Here is a 21,498-nt window from a genome sequence, read left to right as displayed (position 1 = left end):
CCTGCTGAAACCAGTACCAGGGTTCCATTTGATTACTGCTACTCTTATCATTTGCCTCCGAGAACAAACAGCGTATGGAGAGAGCGTGGTGGTTATGGAATCAGACACCTGCGCGTCTGCTCCTGTTTTCCACGCTCTGGAAGACAGATGTGCTCTGTTCAGGATCAAATGGAATCCCAAACCACTAGTCCAAAGACAGATGAGATCTGGAGGACAAATTGAAAGTTCCGAGAAAACTCACTGCAAATGGTTCTACACCAGAGCAGTCAGATGCCCCTTTACACACACCAACGTTAAGGAACTACGTGATCCAGCAAAAGGCCCAATCATTTATCACGAGCATTATCTAAACTGGCTTCGCTCACTGTCACATGGCGCGTTTCTGTCAAAATGAGCAAGGCACTCTGTGGAGTTGGTTACCAACCTACCGGAGCTTTGCAAAGTTCTTCGCTGCCAGAGCTTCTTTCAGCTCAGCGTTGCCTGCAAGTTTAAGCTGGTTCAGCCCACTCAATCCTTCAGCTGGAATCGAACTGAGTTCATTGAAACTTAGGTCTCTGAAAACGTGAATATTAAGACAGCGTCACAACAAAGTAATCTGAAGTTCCTGTAACATACGTTTAATAGAAGCAGGAAGGGTTTTTTGAAGTCTCAAACTGAGGCTGCGGTAAAGTGCCTGTCAGCGCAGCAGGCTCGTTAAAGATCAAGATATAAACACGCGTGTGTTCAGCTAGCAAGAGGATTCGCAAATCACAGCGATGAAACACACGATGGGCACATAGTCAATATTTTTAGCTTAAAATTGCTATCTCAGCAGCTGAATGATAGAGAGAGGAGGTTGCTGCCCAAAATAACCTACTTACAGGTTAACAAGAGCTCCAGCAGTGGTGAAAGCTTCCTTGTGGATGTGACGGATCTGATTTCTACTGAGGTCGCTGCAAGGAATGCCAGTGAGATTAGTTTAGCAGTTTCATCAAAACTTTCTAAGACCCACTGTACTACGAAAAAAAGCCAAGGTGACAATTACATGATGCCTTTGTCAGAAAAGCTGATCGACCCTCCCCCTCCCCTTCTCTCCCCAGGCAGTCAGTGAAGGAGCAGGACGATCCTGCAGCAGGACACATTGGCAGGGGTGGGGGAAGACCAAAAGAACAAGCAGAAGGGAATCTACTCTGTTGGATTTCAAAATCCAGATCCAGCTCCTGCCAGACTGCCATTACTTATGTCACGACACTCCTTTTAAAACACTCGCCAATTTGTGGGGTTTTTTCCTGATACTTTCAATGCTTTTATATAATCTTTGTATAGCTAGAGTTGTAAGGGAAGGGGATAATTTTGTTTGCTGGTTTGCTCCTCCTGAGGAAAACAGATGGGATCTCCTCAATAAATGCTAGAGAATGGAATAATACAGTAATAATATAATGCAAAATATGGACTACCAATACATACTACTCCATCCATATATATATAAAAGAAAAGATAAAAATATCTTCACAGGCTATAAAAACAAAGTGGCAAATAGAAAGAACAGGGCTGAAGCTCGCTAGTTTTGATACCAGCGGATGCTTCTGTGCATGGTTTACTCCACCTTCGGATCCAGCATACCCAGCCTTTTGCCATCAGTCAGATTTGGAACACCGAACCCTGACATCGCTTTATACGGGAATCAAAAACATTAACGTGTTTTACTCAGTAGGCAGCTATGTGTACTTACAGGATACGGAGGGAGGACAGTCCTTGGAAGGTCTCCTCTGTGATTTCAGTGATTTGATTATGCTGTAAGCAACTGCAAAGTGAAGTAGAAACAGAACATTACTGGCTAATGGGGCAGACTTCAAACCAAGGGGTAGCTCAGTGCCTGCTACCACAGAGATTTGGCCTTACCCATGGCAAGACTCTTTTCGTTCCCCCTTGTAGGCAAACTGTTTAAGTATTTCACATTAACCATGTTAATACAACCATGAAGGTCTTTTGGGGCACCTCTGTCCAATCCCAAGTTGCAACTCACTTAATTTAGAAGAGACTTAAGTGTGGACCAAATTATTTCTGAGCTAAAAGTTACACTGTGTGAACTTTGAAGAGTCACACTGAGACTTAAAACAAATCTGTTTGATTCTGCAGGGAATCTTCAGACATATTCTAACCCTGGGTGCACTTTCAAAATACAGATTTATGAAAGGAAAATGTTGAGAAATGCCTCAAGAGCTAATCGGCCTTCTTCCAGTTCTCTGGCTCCCTTTCCAGTGAACCATGCATATAACGAGCCCAGCCCGAAGATGTCAAGAGTGTAACAGCAAGGGCCTGTGAGAAGTCTATTAGCCCCACTTTGGTTAAGGGGAAAGAAGCTTGAGTGAAGTAGGGGTAGGAGTAGGAACATACGCAGGCAGAAAAATTGTGTAGGGTCTGGAAATTCAGAAGTTTTCAAGCAATGAGAAAGGGAAAGGCAAAGATGGGGTTTGAATGTGTCTTACGGAGACTAGAGGAAAAACCATTTTACACAAGCACAGACTGATGGTTGGAGGGAACTGAACAAGACTGGAAGAGATAAGAGGCAGGAAGGAGAACGCCTCAATGCTCATTCTGTTTATGCATATAGCAATGCTACTATGAAACGCAGGACTCGGGTGTCCTTTTTGGTGCCATAGTAACCATTAAGTCTTGGCTACCTGAGGAAAACACAAGTGGTTGACTTCTTTGTCCAGCACACTCCTCATATGAGATGGTCATGACATCTCCCTCTGTCCTTAATCTTAGAAACTTATGATCAAACATGAAGCAAAAAAAAGTTTCCAGAGACTTGGACTCAGCATACTAAGGATGTAAACTAATAAAGATAAACAGCATGTAGTTTTACTCACATTTCCTCCAAGGAGAGGCAGCCTTTAAAACTTGGGAGGTCCTTTATGCTGTTGTAAGACAAGTCCCTTCAAACAGAAAATGGGAGAAAGGCGCTTAGTTCAACTCTTTTTTACCCGAAACATCTCATCGCTTGCAACCGTTAAACAGATTGGCAGAAACATCTTTCCACTGAATGTTAATAACGGAAAGAACTAAGGGCAGTTTAGAGGAAAACACAAGTGGGATCTCTCCACTGCTGTCCTAACGAGCCCCACCATGCCCTTTGGTCATCCACACATACGCCCAAGGACTCAGGAAGACAAAACTGCCGTATCACGCTTCCAGCAAAGTGCAGAGATGAGGCTGCCTACAGAACTCTGTGAAATGCTGACCCTTTGCCTTACATTCACTCTGTTTGTGTCACCTTCTTAAATGCTACATCCCTCTCTCTCCCTTTCTGCCTCTGAATTCAGTGAACCATTTTATTTTTTTTACTTTCCTGAAACATTTAACTGGTGGTGTAAAGCAAGCAAGAATTAAAAACAATTTTCATCCCAGAACTCTATTTGACAAACGTCAACAACTGAAACTAGAACTCGGTAACTGAAAAGTAATGGAGAAACAGGCTGTGTCTTTATAGTTGCTTCGACAGCTTGTGAGATCTCTCCCAACCAGTATTTTTGATTCTATTTCTATGTACATTCTATAGGCTATGGCACTGCTTTCAGCTCTGCATCTGGACACATGCATACCCCAAAATGGTACTGTACGAACACCCTGAACTTGCTGTAATCTAGAAGAGTTGTAATCTAAAAAGGTTTATTGATAATCTGCTTTGTTAGAATAAAACAGATAAATCATATGCAATGCAGGTATGTGGGGCAAATTTTCACTTAGTGTGCTGGTACCTCCCTAAGCAGAGCGAGGGACGTTCAGAATTTCTGTGAAACTATGCAGAAAAACAGGAGATTAGAAACTTGGAAACAATCTTCAAATTTCTGATCAAAAGATGAACAGCCATTTGAAAATTAATCCTACCTCATCCTTCATTTTGCCCTGTTTTTCTTCTGTAAACCTGAACGTATTTCTCTCCTCCATGTTTCAGCACTTGTTTTGGTCCCGAATTTTCCTGCCTGTATCTTTTGTAAACATGCCTTTGCCTCTCCCCTCCCAATTGTTTCATTTAACATGTGGGTTTTTACATTTATTTTGATGCATCCTTACTGCTTTTTATGTCTTGTTTTTGTATTGCTATTCTTTTCCTCACCCTCATCTCCATTTCTCTTCGTTCCTGATGCTCTCTTCTGTGTTCCCAAACACAAAAAGTGAAAGCACTGTAACTAAGCTCTTCCTTAACGTCTGAACGTAGATGACTTCTGCTGTATTAAGGATGAACGGCAGAATGAATTCGAAGGTGCAAAGACTGTTCTCCAGCACCATCTTGCATCTCTTTGATAACACATGAAAGAAACACAGTGCATCCCTATAAAGGGGACCCTCTTTCAGGAGTGTAAGGCATCACATCAACTCTTCCATGAGCCTTGATTTGAAGAATCAAGAGCCACAACAAGCTTTCCAGCTGTGACGGAACTACTAGGACGAGCAATTCTAAGCAATACTTTTGCTTTAAATTAGATTTAAGTTTCTTTGAAATCATTTTGACAGGAGAGAAGGTAGGAGAACAATGTGTATACTTACAAAGTTCGTAGCACCTTTTGCTCTTGGCATAAATTAACAGGAATACTGCTTATCTTGGTCCCCGTTAGAGTTCTGTGAAAAAAGCCCCAACATACATAAATATTCTGATTGCTGATGGTAGATGGCATAACACCCATATGTAAGGGCAGAATAAGGATGGGGTCTCAGCTATCGGGGTGCCAGATTCACCCACCAAAATTCTTTCTGGTTTTTTGGAAGAGGCCAGCTTTTCTGTTTTGCAGTTCTGTGACAGAAGGGTTAGTATGAACAGTCTTTTCACAGGCTGTTGTCAGCTTATCCTATTGAAAAACCTAATTAAGAGGCACCCAGGTATCACAGGAAGGAAAGGTATATAATTACATTTATTGGCAGGAAAGGAACTATCCAGTTGCTCTCCAAATCCACTACTATATTTGAATCGCTTCACAAGAGGGAAACCCAAGAAACTATTAGGAATTATTTCTGTAGAAGATACTCACAAACTCTCCAGATTAACAGTTCCTGTTAAATTAGGGAACCACTGCACCATGCTGGCACCCCGAATGACCCTAAAAAAAATCCCCAAGAAAATTAGCTACTCACTGTTATACAAGTGAACCGTGCCATTCAATCCTGCATCAGGTCGATATTTTCACTAAGGAGAAACTCTAACATTCTCAGCGCTTTTGTTTAAATTTTACGCATGAACAGTGTGTAAAAGATGGTCTTTTCACTGCTTTTTATACTAGTAATTTGCTTAATAAATTACTCCACCATTAGCAAACAACCGGGATTCATCAAGCATCCAGACTCAAATCAATACACATATGAAAAGGACATAAACTCGTCGGCAGTCTGTAGTTCAGAGTTGGAAGTCTCACTCCATTTTGCTTACTCGTCACCCCCAGAACTGGTATCTTTTGAGAGCATGCATGCACTAACCTGCAAAACATTCTCACAATGTACATCCCTGTTCAAAAACCACCGAGGACATATTGCAGTTTATTTAAGTAAGAACCTGAGCATTTGGCCTGAGGTTATGTGTCTTATGCAAGGTAATGAAGTTTAAAAAAAAAAGTTGTAGAGCATATTTACTAGAGGATATTCCCAACAAAATCAATATTTAATAAAGCTTACTGCAAAAAAAAATTGTAAGGTAAGAGGCAGTCAGAAAATGTAGTTATTCTGAGTTCTTAGCCACAATGTTTCATAACCGTTTAATGTACCGTGTAGTTGAGAGGGTACTTACAGGGAATGCAGATCTGACAGATTCTGAAATGCTGAGTTCCCCACAAAAGACAAAGGATTATCATACAAATGTCTGGGAAATGAAAAACACGTTTCAGCCCTTGCTCATACAGTTACTGTCTGCTAAGGACTAAAAATAGATGCATGAAAATTACTTACATCGTTCTTAGAAGGGGGTTTCCTGCAAATGCACCATCAGGAATTATGGAAATGTAGTTACTGTGAAATCCCCTAAAGATATTAGCAAAGAAAAAAATCAGCATTTAAAAATATACTGCCAGTACACTCAACCAATAGTCATTTTCTTCACACCTACTCACTTCCCAATCCTGCCAAGAACAGGATTGCAGTGAAATAGGACTGAATACAGGTCAAACTGTAGGGATGACTCTGCAGGTATGATTTCTGCCCACTGCCCATCAGCTAAACCGAAAACGCTTCTTTAGAAAGAAACTGTTCTGTCCCAAACATGATCCTGTGCTTTCTCTCGTCTTCCCCTCTTAAGGAGGGGACGAGGAAAAGATGCGTGATCAGTGAATACTTAATTCTGCTACTGGCGGCCAAAACCAGCTCATGATTAAGATCTATGCTAATGGTTCTCCTGAATAAATTGCTTGCTTATATAACTCCAAAACCATTTTCAATAGGTTCCCTCTCTAGCTGATGATTATATTTTCCTTTAATTATAGCTTCACTTAGCATAATTTAATCTAATTTAGGTTGCTGCATAATGAGACAAGCATTCATAAATCCAGGAATTTCTTTTCTCTTTTTATTTATGCAAAGGAGAAAGAAAACTGGTAAAAAGAGAGAACATGTAATACTCACAACTCCTTTAGATTTGGGAGTGCTTTTATGGCTTCAGGGAACTCTACCATGTTGTTATAATTTAAATCCCTAGAAAAAACAAAGCAGGGGAATGATAAAATTCTTAATAGTGCTCACGAATTGTCAAAATAGTTTTTAAGACAGTTCAGTGAAAGTAAAAAGCTCTCAGCACATCTTTACCTAGACCAGAGAATAACTTAGGCTTCTGATGTTCTATATGTTTTATAACCCGCTAATAACTTAGGTAAGATATTTAATATTATCCAGAGGATTATTCACAATAAGTCAAATGACATTTCCTTACAGCGAAGCTCAGTATTCTTCAACACCTCACAGATTTTTCTTCAGCAAAATTTACACGGAAATGAACTAAGATTTCAAAGCTCAAAAAAATAAAACCAACCTAGATTCAAAGGGCCCCTCTTTACTAGCATATCAAGAAAGCTCTTTATTCAGGTTTTATAAAACAAACAGTAAATAAGCCATTAGGTAACAGCAGACCTCATAGCAAAACCAATTACAAACAGTGAACCAGAGCAGAGTGACATCTCCTCCCCCCGCCTCAGTACACATGAGGGACAGGGATCTGCTGAAAGCTCGGTTAACCTCTCACCCTTCCAGCAGCAATGTCAGGACCCGCTACAGCCTTTTTTCTGCCAAAGGGACTCCTGATGAGCAGCAAAACCATTCTGAGAGTCTTACATCAGCTGGGCATATTTACAGAGCATCTAATTACTACTCAACTGAGGTTCTAAGAGAATGACAAGATAGTTGGAGCAAGCAGCATTCCTGGACTCCTCCAGACCCCTCACGTTAACAGAGGTTGTCACTGGCTTGCCCTTGTCCACCTCCATTTGCTTTATTTATTCAGCATTCTCCTAAGTGTAACAAAATTCACCGAAAAGGAGAATCCGCTTATTAGCCATTCACTGAGTGAGCTGAAGGGAAAACGGGAACGTAACCCAAGCAGCTGAAAGCCACTCCTCACCGAGGAGGCACGCTGGAGGGTGAGCAGCATTGCGGAGCCAGGACCTGGACACCAGTTCTGAGGGGAGTATGAACTGTCTGTGGGGACGGGCGGTGTTCCCCAACCCCATCCCCTCTTTCTGTCTGAAGGAACACAAGGCTTGCTGTCTCAGATAAACTAGTCCAGCATCTTAATATCTGCCAGTATTTGAGGTGAACTGAGGTGACTCTGCTGCAGGAGAGGCTGGGAACCAGGAGCTGGGCTGCTTCCTACCAGAGCAGAGGACCAGTTCAGGAGCTGCAGGGACGCATGAGCAACAGTCTCCTTGGCAGGCAGCAGTGCCCATCCAGTAAGGGAGGAGCAGTGGAGAAATAGCCTACTGGGGCCCTCTGAGAAAGCTCCCATTGTCACACAACACTTTTGGCAGCGTATCTTAGATTTGTTTAATCCTACAGTAAATCTGAGAAACAAGTATTTGTCCTTTATCACGCACAGGGCACTCAAACACTCCTGAAACATCCTCCTGACTCAGTGGAGTGCTATGCTAGATCAGGGCTAGGAGCATTAGAGCCCCATCACCCAGTGTGACATTTCACCCAGGCTAATATTTACCTGCTTCTCAATAGAGTTAATTAGTTTTGGTGGAGCACTGCACTGATAACTAGCCTTCAGTTCCGAAACCTGAGCTGGACCTAAGTGTCGGTGGAATGTGTTATGTGGTGCACACACGCCTTATTTGCAAAATCTTCACCAAACCAGTAAGGTAACCTTGATTAAGCTGGGAATGAGACAAACACTGAACAATTAATTACTTTAAGAAGCATACTTACAAGGTTTCAAGGTTGTCTAATCCATCAAAGCAGTGTTTTCCTATCGTTTTTATTTTGTTATTATGAAGATGTCTAAAAAGCAAAACCAAAACAAGGATGAAAACAAATAAATGATTTCATGTACGTTAACAAATTAGTAGATCAATACAGTTAAATGGTTTAGAAAAAACACTGCATGGGATGGATTATGCAGAAGAATGTCTTTCACTTCCAGGCAGAAGTATTTCATCCACATGTGGAAACAGAACAGGTTGCCCAAAGTCAAGACAACCTATTTTAAACCTTTACTCACTATCCAGAGGTGTGATAAAAATACGATATATACATATAAAGCAAACCAATTTTTCATATTCATCCTTGGAGGTATTTAAGAAACAGGTCTGTGGCAGATAATACTTTCTTTTTTTAGTATCTCCGAAAGCTTCCTCTGACAACCCCTGGTTTGAAGTATTCATTGCTAAAATGAGATGTCAGGAAAATACACCTCAACCTCACTACTCATAGCCCACCTGACTTTCTGCTTAAGAGAAGTCCAGTATACCTGGTGTCATCTCCTGATGGTAGTACAGGCTGTTAATAAATAACTGAGCTAAAACATAGCCAAGTACCATTTTCGGTGTCATCACAGATTAATCAGAACTGTAACTGAGGAGAGAATCAAAGCAGCCTACGAAATACAGATACAAATACTCACAGAACAACCAGACTTGAAAGGTTTGTGAAGGCATAGTCCGGAATGTGGGTTATTTTGTTGAGAGCCAGCGTTAACGCCTGCAGGGAGGGGAGATTGCTGAGCGGATAGATGGGAACTTCTGTCAAGCTGTTGTCATCCAACCAAAGGTGACGCAACTGCACCAGGCCCTGGAAACTGTCTTCTGGTATGGCAGTGATATGGTTAGCATCTAACCGCCTACATGGAAGAGAAAGAACCCACAGGGTAAACTCACGTGCTACAGGGGCATAAAAATACCAATTAAAGTCCTATTAATCCTGAATATTCTTTTTAAGATTAAATATGCTTTAGTGAAATAAAAATGCGATATCAGAAAGTTTGCAGGTTTACTGAATGATACATGAACACCCTTTTCAAGGCAGGCAAAGAGCCCACAAAGAATGCTTCATCAAAAATCATCTTCTGAGACATTTTTTAATAAAACATTTTAAGAAATTCATACGCTTATAATCAGCTTGAAGTGATCTGGTTAACTCTAGAGCCATCTCCTCCCCCTACAAAGCCCCCAGCTGCTAATACTGGAGCAAGCCTTTAAAATGGGAGCTTGAGAGGGGATCGAAGATTGCAGAGGCATTTACTCACTTGACCTGACTACCCCTACAGCTACATTGTTGGTAGCATAACATGCTGTTATACGCTTTGTTTTGTGGTGCTGCTACACACCTTAGGTGACTTCTTTAGAGAACAAGATTATTAAATGCAGTTCTCGGATCAAGTCAGAGCTACGAATTATCCTGACAAATAAAACATCACATCATCAACTAAAACTGAGAATTCCTTTCACTCTTGCACCTGATCCCTTCTAAGGTGTTCCACAACAAAATGCAAAATGGCACATTAGCACCGTTAACTGTTGTACGTTACTGGATCTGTTGTCACGCTTTTTCCCCACACGAGCTCTGATCACAAACACTGGTAGTACTAACACACGTGGACTCAGCTATCTCCATACAGAGAGCCAAACCATGTAGCCCTGCTACAGTGACCGGCTCACCTCTGCTGTGGGGTTTCAGTGCTTCTTCAGGTTTCTAAGCATCCTAGAAACCCAAACACAACTCCACACCTGGAAACCTAGGAGGCTAAACCGCACATCCTCAGCTCGGGCCCCAGACATGAAGCCCTCACGACGAGAGGCGCAGGTGTTACTGTCCTGATGCATGACAACTGACAAACCTGAGACTGCAGATCCTTGTCTGATGGCTTTAGCAGCCACAACAGAAACTCTCATCCAAAACGCCACATGCTCTCTCCTTATGCAGTACACGCTGAACCAGTTTGTTTTTTCACATTCCTACACTAGCAGCACAGTTACCTGGATAGCATCGCTGGCAGCCAGGGCAGGCAGAGGGCACAGGTTCAGGTTGGTCTACACCACGCCATGTAACCAGATGTGTAGGGAGCAGGAGTGGAAAACCACTCATACTAAAAACTTAAGCTTGGATTTTCACAGGTGGAAGCCCCAGGAGTGGGCAGGAGCAAGGGATGACCCAGAAGTAGTAAAACATTAAAGCACTATTCTTCATGAGGATGAGAGAAAAGGTCAGCAGTGATAGCCCCAGGAGATTAAAAAAATGGGCTGTAACCGATCTAAGCCAAGGCAGGGCTGAGAGCAACAGGCAGCGTTTGACCGTCCTCTGGCCTTGAGGCTGTCTTCTCCAAGTCAACGCTCAGCTGAACCATGGTGTCTTCGCTGCCAAGATGGAAGAACACACCGTGTGTGACTGCTCTGAAGCGACTGGTACCCCAGCCATGGCACATCTCCCCACCTCCATTAGCATCGGTGCTCATTTCGATACAGATCAGCACAGGTTTTGAGTTACATTAAGCATTTGCTGCATTTCTAAAGCCGTGATCAGACATGCTCTTGGAAGTCTAGCCAGGTTAGTTTAAGAAGTCGCTGCCTCCAGCCATTCATCTCATCCCTCTCTGTGGCAGCAGAGTGGACCAAGTGACTGTGCTGCATTTGTCACTGGGCACGGGGCAGCTTAAACAGTGGTGAAAGTGCTTCTGGACCCCAGCACTTAAGGGACATCCTCAATTCAAAGGGAGAAGACAAGCCTGATCAAGAATTTAAGCACTTAATCTCTTTCCGAAAAAGAGAGTTCTACTATTGTGATGTACGTGGTCTAAATATCTCAAATCATTAGGAAAAACAATCAGCAGCTGAATTTCCATGTAATAAGAAGTCAAGAAATACATCAAATTAAGCCACAATACACCAGTGCAAGTGGGAACTTACCAAAGTGCCTGCAGTCAAAGGTGCCATTAGCTCTAAAGCGATACATCCAAGAGCTAATTCCTATGGATCACACACTGGCATCCCCTTATCATTTGCCCCATGGTCTGACAGGTGTGTACACTATTCTGTCTGAATGCTTTTAGGCTGCTCGGAGACTGGAACGTTTCAGAGAAATTAAATGTCTGATGATAATAAAGAAAAAAAGGGGAGGGGGAAGAGGAAAAAAGCCTGCGGCTCTGCCTCACATACAAAAACCCCTAAACTAGAAATTACCTGTCTTTCTACTCTCTCCTGAATTCACACACCTCCCTGAAGATCAAAAGAATTATCTTCCAGTGGAATAAACATATCCGAGTCTTCTCCAACTAACCTCCCTGGCCCCCTCCACCCCCCCCCTTTTTTATTAGGGGAAGCAGCACACGCGAGGGAGGGGGCCTCAGTCCTTGTGACTACTTGTCTGCACCTCTGTTTGCAGTCTCACTGTGCTCCATGCTGAATTCCATCTGCTCCAGCAGACTCCAGGAAACAAAAGCACACAATGAAGACCCAAGTCTTGCTCCTCCTCTCCCACCATTAAAGCAGATGATGACCAGAGGAACAAGCGCAAGAAGTGAGTTGAACTCTCAGCCAGGGAGAGCAAAGAGATCATGGAGAAGATGAAGGACCCTTCATCTCTAGCTTGCTTTGCCAAGACCTCTGTCCCCCAGCACAGGGAGATCGAGTACCCAAGTAACTGCATCTTAAACTGATGGCTCTTCACACCCATCCAGTCCGTTGTGTTCATCCGTTCCTGCCCACAGAAATAAAACCAAGGACAACCACCACCCACTGCTGTCACTGAGCAGGGAGGTTTGGAAGGTGGAAGGAAGTGCTTTTCTGGTGCTCTGACACTTCTTTGCAAACTTTTCCCATCATCTTCACAAATGGGATGCCTGAATAGAGCTGAAAGTAATGAGCAATGGCAAATCATAAAGCCAGGCAGGCAGAATGACAGGTCACCTTGCTGTGACCATTCATGTGTCCCCTCTCTCCACTGGCACAGTGACTTCCCCATCTCAGCACCTGAAGATCACTGTGCCAGCCCAAGGTTTTCCCAGAGCCCAATAGACACATTAATAAAATAGTTGAAAACGGATGGTTTGCCCAGTGCTTTCACTGACCTGCATTTACAGTTTTGAAGGGAAAACCTGTCATTCACAAATGTTTATTGGTGCTGCCTTTCTGTTAGTAGTTGTCACACCTCAAGACTTATTTTCAACTAATTCAGCCTTTTCTGTCTTACCCACATTTTTGTCTTCCTTCATGCCTCTTAGTATCTGCCTGATGTGCCAGTGGTATTTATTTTTCTTCCTAACAGTCAAAGCTTATCCACATTATGTTCACTGCACAAAACACAGCAGAAATGCTTCTCTTTATTGTGAAATGCAGATAGCGGAGCACTTTGTGAAACAACTGAAAAGCACACCTAAAATATTTGGCAATTTCTGCAAAGTATTACAGCTATGGAGCACACCTTTTCTTTAAGATGGGGTAAGGAGGACTCACTAGCTCCAGTAACTAGCAAAGTACAGGTAATATTCTCCACTGTCCTTTTCCATCAAAGCGTTAAAGATAAGACTAAGTTTAAATTAGAGCTTGCAGCATGTACTTAAATTCCTTAAGCTTTCAGAAACTACTCCAGTTCCAAGTTCCCTATAGGCACTGGCTTCATGTTTTAGTCTATAAATTCAGAATTCACTTGCAGACCTGTCACCTTCACTTTTATTACCAGTCGGGTTCCCTCCTCACACAAACTCCACCTCCACAGGAAGAGCAAGCAGGGGGATGATAGAAACCTGTATATTCCGCAGCTCTTGTATCAGTATTGGACATATTGTTAAAATGAGTAAAGAACTCAGCGGCTTGAAGGGCTTCAAACAATTAACCCAGCTTTAATGAAACTGTAAAGCTCTCACTTCAATTCAAATGAATAGTAAGAGTTCCAAAGTCTAACACACAGATAACATGATTTTTAAATACTTATATAAACACACACAAAAATACCATTCCAACTCCAGGATATTTCAATTTTTCATAAAGCTTCTCACTACAAATTTTAAGTCATGCCTGCCAGGATGAGGCTAGTGTCTGGAAAGCTGGGAGGTGGCACGGTGTGGCAGGCAGCTTTTTTTAATATATTACAGTGCAGGGAGGGGAATAAAGGGCAAGAAAAAAACACTGATAAATTTATTCACCTCTGCAGCATTGGGAGCTTAAAAACAAAAACAAACAAAAAAAAAAATCACCAAATCTCCTCAGTGTTTCCTTGGGATCTCCCAGGAGCCAGCTGAGCCCGCTCCTTCCCTGGTCTCAGAAGCACCTCTGCACCATCCCAAAGAGCAGGCACACTGCTGTGCCAGAGCAGGGCCTTGCCAGTGCAGTGGGCATGGCAGCACTGTTACAGGGTCTACTCAGAGGCTCAGAAAGGCCAGGTTCTCATCAAGGAAAGGACAATCAGGGCCCCGTTTGGGCTGGCCAGCAGCACTGCTTAGGGCAGGCAGCCTACACCCTGCGTCCCTTCTGGGCAGCACCAGGGAGGCCTCCAGGACCACGTTCACAGATCTTCTCCAGTTGCCTGGTCCCTCTGGTGCTGCTTCTCTGGTTTATCCTCTCCCCATCCTCCAAAAGACGCCAGCTGCTAGGCAGGAAGGGTGCCTGCCCGCTGGGTGAGGGGAGGGCAAGGCAGAGCATCCCTCGGCGGCACAGGCAGGGTCACGCTGCAGCTTTGTGTGATCCCAGCCTGTCTGGAGGGATAAGGAACATGGGGGAAAGCTGGGAACAGAGCTCGGCTGGAGAAGGAAAAACCACCATCTGTGTTTTGCTCTCATCCTGTAGACCCTCCAGCACATCATGGTCAACTCTTGCTCTCCTACGACAAACCACCAACAGCATGCCAGTGCCACCACTGTAGATGCTCGCCGAGAAGCCAGCCATGCTCCTTGCCACAAAGCCATCTGGGTGTTGCAGATGCGAGATACATCTCATAAATGTCCCCTTGATAAGAACATGAATATTGTGCCACACATTTTGTTAACACCATCTGCTTGCAAAGAGGAGACCATCACAGATTAGTTTGCAGCTGCTACCCCAGCCTCGCTAGCTCTCATCTAAGACCACACTCGGCCTTCCAGGCTTCAGCAACTGGGAAATTTTGTCAGCCTTGCACTAATAGCAGGAGTTCAACGTTGACCTTAATAAACGGAAAAATCACTCCAGCTCTTGTGTTAAATAACTTCTGCTCAATGGCAATCGTTAAAGAACTTTGCTCTTTAAAGTGCTCCTTCAAAAACCACAAAGAAATCACTCAAATAACACTGGAGTGGGTTTTTCGGTTTTGAAGTTGAGTACTGATAAGCCTGGTACCTAGGAAATGCTGCGACAATGCAGGGCACTAAACCCACCGTGTTAACAGAGGTACTTTAACATACTCAGCGCGTTTGCTCACTGCATCAAGCAGCGGCTCTCTGCACCTTATGTGCGGAGAACACCAATACAAGGATTTGCTTTATTCAAAGACAAGTTTACAGCAGCTCTCAGAAACTAACCATATGTGCCAAAGCTATTTCAATCACCGGTACTCAGATGCCAGTACATCTATTTCTTTCATTTAAATGTTTAGATGGTTCTGGTCAGAGATCATACAAAGTTTGCTGCAAATAGAGGATTCAGCTGCTCTTTACCTAGACTCTGTGTAACTTCCATCACCCCAGTTAAGTTTCTGAACATGCCATTCCTAAATAATTTCCTGATTTTTATTAAACGTCGGCAATTCCTTAAGCAAGCCCAGGCAGTTTAAAAAATTAAGGCTACAAAAATCCCAGAGATTCCTGAAGCTCGCAAGAAATACCCATAGCTCACTATGAAGAAAGCCAGAAAAGCTTCTAGAGGGGAACACGGCATAGAAAAACGAGACTCTTGTCATTCAGCAAGTATGTGAAGTTCACAAAGCAGTCTATTTCAACTGCTGCATATTTAAAGATTTTTCAACACAATCAAACATGCTCGGGAGAGCTCTTCTGCATTCTTTACTCCAAAAAAATGCAAGGGAGAAAAGCAAGTTCAGCATATTTCAGTTTGTATTGTTTTTGCAGGCTAAAAAGAAAACGGGTGGGAATTTCTTCCTTTCTCATTCTGGTGCCAATGGTTTAATCCTATAGCTCAACACAGACTCCATTGAGGGCAGGTCCCCTTTAACCCTTTAATAACAGCAAAGCAGGGAACCAAAACCCCTCTGAAGACAACACATCAAAAGCTGGTTAGTTGAAAAACTGCCTGCCACTGTTAAAGGTTCATAGTACCTGTAAGTCCGTACAATGCTTCTTACCTCCAATTAGTTATTGCTGTTAATGAACATCTTCCACATCCTTACAGATAGCCCTGTCCTTCAAAACTATAATCCAGAATAGCAAATTTATCGACTGAAGCCATAAAACCCTCTAAGAAAAGTTTTACAGAATTAGAACAGAACGGTGTATTTTTCTGTATACAACAGTGTCTGCATTGCCCTCCCTAAATTCAGGGATCTTCCCTTCTGACACCTTTCAATGTGCTTATGGTTTACGTTACTAACATCATCACCAATGTGAACTTAAAGCTGTCTGGTTTCATTATGGCACCAGGAGAATGTTTCTAGATTTGAGTTGGTTATTTTGGGTTTTTTTTAAAAATAAAGATGTACTCGATCTGTATAAGGAATCCTTCCTAAAACAAGAAAAAGCTAGTAACGCAAGGCTGCAGCAGACACGTGCTACAGCATGTACTTCAAGCGTGTCCTGATTGACTGAAATACATCTGCCCCCTCTGTCCTCTAAAGCTTTACCCTGCAAAGCAAGAGCCTGCTCTCAGTTCTTTCAATCCCACACCAGGACCTCAGTCTCTCCTGCCTGGGCCACACTGATCATCACATCCCAGTTCAGCATGTTCACGCCCCTTGCCTCAAGCCTGCTCCAGCCTCCTGAGATAGGCAGGCAGACTGCCGAACTGGTTATGATCCTGCGAGCAGACCAGGCTGGAGAGCCAGAACTGCTGCTGGGGACCGCAGAAAATGACTGTTGACCACCTGCATGGAGACACTGAGCCTGCAGCTCAGGTGAACACCCACACAGAGAGCGAGGCAGGAGCTATCACAGGCGAGTGCCACGCTGGCATGAGCACAATAGCCACAATTGGGGAATCTGGCGTAACAGGGCAGCTGCAGGGCTTTGAACTCCTGCTGCAGAACACTCTGATATTCCCTGCGCGCGGGCATGTGCGCACATGTGCAGGGACAGGAACTCGGCGATTCCTGAACTACCATTATCAGCAATCGCCTCCAACGCATTAGCAGCTATTGACAAGCTTTCAAAAACGACTCCTGGATTTGATGGCGAATGCCCACTAAAATTAGCAGCAATTAGGGTTTTGTGAGTTCAAATGGAACACAGCTCTCCTTCCCAAAGCACTGGGAAAGTCTGTTTAAATAACATAGTTCCAGAAACCATCACACATGAGTACACCTATTGTACTAGGATATTCTGTGCTATGACTTAAAACTCCTACGTAGGTGGATTTCTGGAGTGAATTAGAGGCACCCTAGAAGTTGCTGTATTTACAGAACTGTTTTACAAATCCCCACAGTCTGGGTCAAAGCTCAGAACAAGCACATTACAGAAATAACTCATCCCAGTCAAATATGTCAAGGCATTTAAGGAAGCGACCCTCTGAATCGGCTCCCGAGCCTGCCAAGCTCTGCCTGGGCTGCTGGAGCAGCGCACCACTCCACGCCCTCTAGTTCCCTGTGTGACCCGTGGATCACCAACGAACCCCACCGACACCACTGCCCGATCTAAAGTACGAGGTACGCCACTTCGTTACCTCGTGATAACAAACACGCTGCTCAGCCTGGGCGTTCACTGAAATGCATCATGATGACTGTCTGCATTTGCGAAGCTCCTCGTTTGTCAGTTTTTTCTGCTACCAAAAGCTGTGGGCGCACGCTGGGTCCCAGATACCAGGGCGTCTTGCAGTGTGAGAACACATCCTGCCAGGTAGCTGCTCTGGGTTGCTAGACAGCCTGTTTCCACTTGGTAAAACCTTTCTATTTTGCTAAATTTCACCTTCCTAAATAAGGACTCTATTCTAACTCACTTTTGGAGGCCAGAGCTGGGAAAATATCCAACATAAACAGAAAATCAAGAGCTGAAGTTTAGTATTCTGAATCAGGCTGGCTACTCGTCAGCTACAACATGAACATGAGAGATCGTGAAGCTCCTGTAACCATCTTCTTTATTTCCACCCAGGTATGTTTACTGGGCTTGTTAATACACACAGTGTGGCAACCGCCTTCCCACGCAGCTCCGAATTGGAGCACACTAAGAGAGAAAGAGGATAGTTCTACCGGAGTTGCAAACCAAGTGACTATCAATATACTATAAAGTTTTATGAGCGAGTAATTTGTGTCTTCACCAAAGAAAAAATCCCCCTAAAGCCTACTTCAGAGCGAACTGGGAAACTGCCAAAAGAGTCAGTTAAGTGATGTTTAAACTTGCAGGTTTTGGATGGAGATTATATATAAAAAAGGTAGAGGTGGGTTTTCTAACATATATTCTGCAAAGAGTTATTTGTTTTAGAAGGAGGTCACAGCAGCTCAGGAACTTTAAATCCATTGTTGACACAAATTCCTTTGGCCGGGGGGTATCACTTTTTCCCTTTCTTTTTCTCTTCCCTTTTCAAAAAAATGAATAAAGCAGCATGCTAACACTGATGTTCCCATGCTCACACACAGAAGTCAGAGGACCAGTCCTACACTCCTTTGCCAGAATGTGCTCCCTACATCAGCAGGAGATACGCACAATTCCACTGTAATTTTGAGTGATTCAATAAACTCAAAGTTTTCCTGAAATCTGTGTTCATGACAGAAATGTGTTCTGGTGAAGCAAACAAATCACACAGGAAAAATACTTTACATTTCTCACTACACTTGTCTCTAAACCCAGTTTGTTCTCAGATTGCTGCCCATTCTAAGAAATTACGGTAATCTTGCAATGCAGACAGTTATCCTTCTCAGGAACAGACAGGGGTAGCTTCTGACACTGAGGACTTTCAGACTGGATCTGCCCACCCTATTTCTAACAGCTGTTCTGAAATCTCACCTGGGTTTCCTGAGGAAAAAAAAGTAACGACTAGTTTGCTACTTATTAACCCAACATGAAATGGATCACTTGCGGACAACAAAAATATTTACTGAAGTAGTTGGTTTTTTGGCATCACAAAATGCTGGAAGCCAGGAAAGAGTTTTGTTTTGTTTTTTCAATAATTACTAAAGGGTTATTGACATCCTGTAGTTTGAAGGATTATGACAATGCACAGCATTTCCACAAAGCAGGCTGCAGCCCTCAGACCAAAGTATTCTACCTTCTACACACCCACAAAACCAAGAGGGAAACATGGGTATTAAATTCACAAAATGGCTGCAAATGGAAAGCTGCATCTGTCCTACTCTTGCATCCCAAACCCTGGACAAGCCCACGCCAGTGTGTGGCACTGAAGCTGGCCGCTCTCTCCTGCTCCAAGCTGTGCACATCCACGCTCACTGCCGCACGCAGGGGATCCTGGCTGGGAGCATAGCAGCAGAAGTAGGTCCGTGGCTGCCCTGGGAGGTGGCACGTCGCTGCACAGGCTCCCGCTCCCCAGCTGGGTAATCTGGAGCCTGTCTTACCCTGCCGTGTGCTGCTCACTGTGCTTTCTTCAGATGGAAAAGACAGGAATACCCCAGCAACTCTGAGAAGGCAGCAGCCAAAATCCAAGTTCAGGGAACACAGAAAGCACCTTTGCAAAAGTTGCACAATGGTTTGCAAAGCTATTCTGCAAAACTAATTTTTTTTCCTGGCAAAACTATTCCATAATCTGATGCAACACTGAAAGAAATGGGATCTTAGGCCAAAAACCTGAATTTTGGCACAGAGGGAATAGTTAACCTGCCCCCCACCCCCTCTCTCTCTCTCTCGTAGGTAAGCAGAAAGGAGGAAAAATTTTGAAACCCTTCCCCCATCCGCCTCCTCATTGTGGTGATAAGCATCTACCACCTAGAGAGCTGTAACTAACTATTAAGGTCTGATTAAGACTCTTCATAAAACATAATAAGCCATGAGATAGTATAAGCACATATGAAATATCTTATGAGCAACTAGCAATAATGGCTGAGGTGTTCATAACTGTCTCTGCGATTTCGACACCTCCCAGTAAAACCAATACTATGCATGTCTCAGGCAATACTCCTTCCCAGAAACCCCTTTTCCTCCTCTGAATACAAAAGACTTGGGCATGATTCATTTTTGCACAACTTCTTTCAGTTGCTTAAACACCTCAGGACATGCAAGAAGGATGGTAAATGTTTAACTCCACCACCACGGCATTTATATGGCAATCTTGTACCTGTGTTTGGGTTTTGAAAGAGTTTGGATTCGGGTCGCCCCATCAAAGATGATAAATCAAATGAACATTATGAACTTTACTTGTGATACTTTGCTCCAGTTGAAACTGCAACATCAGAAAGTCCAGGTACTTTATTACACATAAATTATCATCTTCCAAACTCTACAGAATGAAGCAAATGTGACTAAAAGAGGAACTTGGAGAACAGGACAAGAACAAAGGCAAAGTAAAAAAAACCCAAAAATACTTACAAGGACTGTAAACCGCTTAATCCTCTGATGGCTTCGTTGGGTACAGTCTTCAGCTGATTGTTCTGCAGGGTTCTGTAAAAATCCACAGAGTCAGTAAAGTAGAATCTGACCATAGTCTTTATCAACAGAAGAGACCACGGTCCTCCTAGGGTGTCACAGATTTCTCATGTACATAGAAGTGTGTAGAATTATCAAGACCAGATGCCCAAAGGCAAAGATGAAACAAGAAAATGGTCTATTTCAGTTTTATTTACAACTCACAAATTAACTGCATTAATTTGCAGAGAACAAGCCCTTAACATAATATGCTGAAATTCCCCTGGAACTCACTGAAGAGGCTGAACAACTTAACACTCGTACAAATTCACTGCAATGAATGGTATTTTACTATTTTCTGGTGAACTTATCCTATATGCGCTGCAAAATACACAAACCTCTAATTTTTCCGAAAGCCGCATCAATACACAATGCATTAACAATCTAATTTACCAAGCGTATTCACAACAAAGCCCCTCTGGGCACACCATTAAAAAGACCCAGAATGAAACTAGAGCCAAGCTGAATTAGGTCATACTGGGGTTTTTGAAGAACTTCTCTTACGGAACAACATAGCACTGCACAGTGAGTTCTTTTATAAAGAGAATGTAGATAACCTGAGATCTCACACGGGATAAAACCTTACTAGGTTTGGGTGCATACTGGGGTAAAACGCAAGTGGACAATTAAATTAAGTGTTAATTAATATCCAAGTCCCACATTTCTCAAGAACTGCTTGAATTTCAGGCACCTCCAGTGCTGAGGTACCTCCTGATGGAGGTACCTTCAAGAGCCTTGACACTGTTTATGCTTCTTTCTTCACTACCACAGGGTCCTCTTCCACCTTATTTTTAAGCATCTATTTAATGAACACTCTAATACCCTACTAGCAATTGGGAACATTTACATCAGCGTAAATGCTGCAATTTCTGGATACAGGCTTTTAAAACCCCAAACAGAAAGCTCTTTTTGTCCTTAGCTATGGAAAAACAATCGGAATTAATATTCTTATCTCAGAAAAGCAAAACAGGATATGGTAAATAGGGTACAGAATTCTAATTGTTTTAATGAAAACTTTTTTTCTAATAGTAAGTCATTTCACCCAAGGAAGCACCACACTATAGAAATTATTTCTATTACTGGCAGGGGATGATTCAAAAGCCAAATAGTGCTTTAAATCTCTGTAAGTACTAGAACTACCTGATAATGTTGGTAGAAGCTGGTGAGGGGGTGGAGAACCACAAAAAACTTTATATGTCTTTAGGATTTTTCCTTCTTAGGATTCTTCTGCTACAAGATATACTTCAGAAGCAAGTAAGTGTTCTAATTAAGCACAGTAATTACAGTTTAGTCAAGTTGACCACTTACTGCAGGCTTTGTAAAAAAAAAAAAGTAGGAGAGCT

At 43.0% G+C, this 21,498-nt stretch overlaps 1 protein-coding gene across 1 annotated transcript in view; it reads right to left on the bottom strand.

The window, feature by feature from the left end:
• The window catches only part of LGR4 (leucine-rich repeat containing G protein-coupled receptor 4), a gene marked incomplete at its 5' end in the record, with an annotated part of 42,212 nt that overhangs the window by 6,479 nt on the left and 14,235 nt on the right, over positions 1-21,498 (bottom strand). Inside the window, 12 exons of the mRNA XM_010139800.1 lie at positions 429-554; positions 861-932; positions 1,712-1,783; positions 2,856-2,921; positions 4,534-4,605; positions 5,013-5,081; positions 5,762-5,833; positions 5,920-5,991; positions 6,589-6,657; positions 8,386-8,457; positions 9,080-9,295; positions 20,060-20,131. Of these exons, the coding sequence (XP_010138102.1) occupies positions 429-554; positions 861-932; positions 1,712-1,783; positions 2,856-2,921; positions 4,534-4,605; positions 5,013-5,081; positions 5,762-5,833; positions 5,920-5,991; positions 6,589-6,657; positions 8,386-8,457; positions 9,080-9,295; positions 20,060-20,131 (1,050 nt within the window). The remainder of the gene's footprint in view (positions 1-428; positions 555-860; positions 933-1,711; positions 1,784-2,855; positions 2,922-4,533; positions 4,606-5,012; positions 5,082-5,761; positions 5,834-5,919; positions 5,992-6,588; positions 6,658-8,385; positions 8,458-9,079; positions 9,296-20,059; positions 20,132-21,498) is intronic.

The sequence above is a fragment of the Buceros rhinoceros genome, unplaced genomic scaffold (genome assembly GCF_000710305.1).
Source record: "Buceros rhinoceros silvestris isolate BGI_N320 unplaced genomic scaffold, ASM71030v1 scaffold17067, whole genome shotgun sequence".
In the NCBI taxonomy this organism is placed as follows: Eukaryota; Metazoa; Chordata; class Aves; order Bucerotiformes; family Bucerotidae; genus Buceros; species Buceros rhinoceros.
Note: the sequence above shows the minus strand (reverse complement) of the source record. Positions and strands in the feature narration are given on the sequence as shown.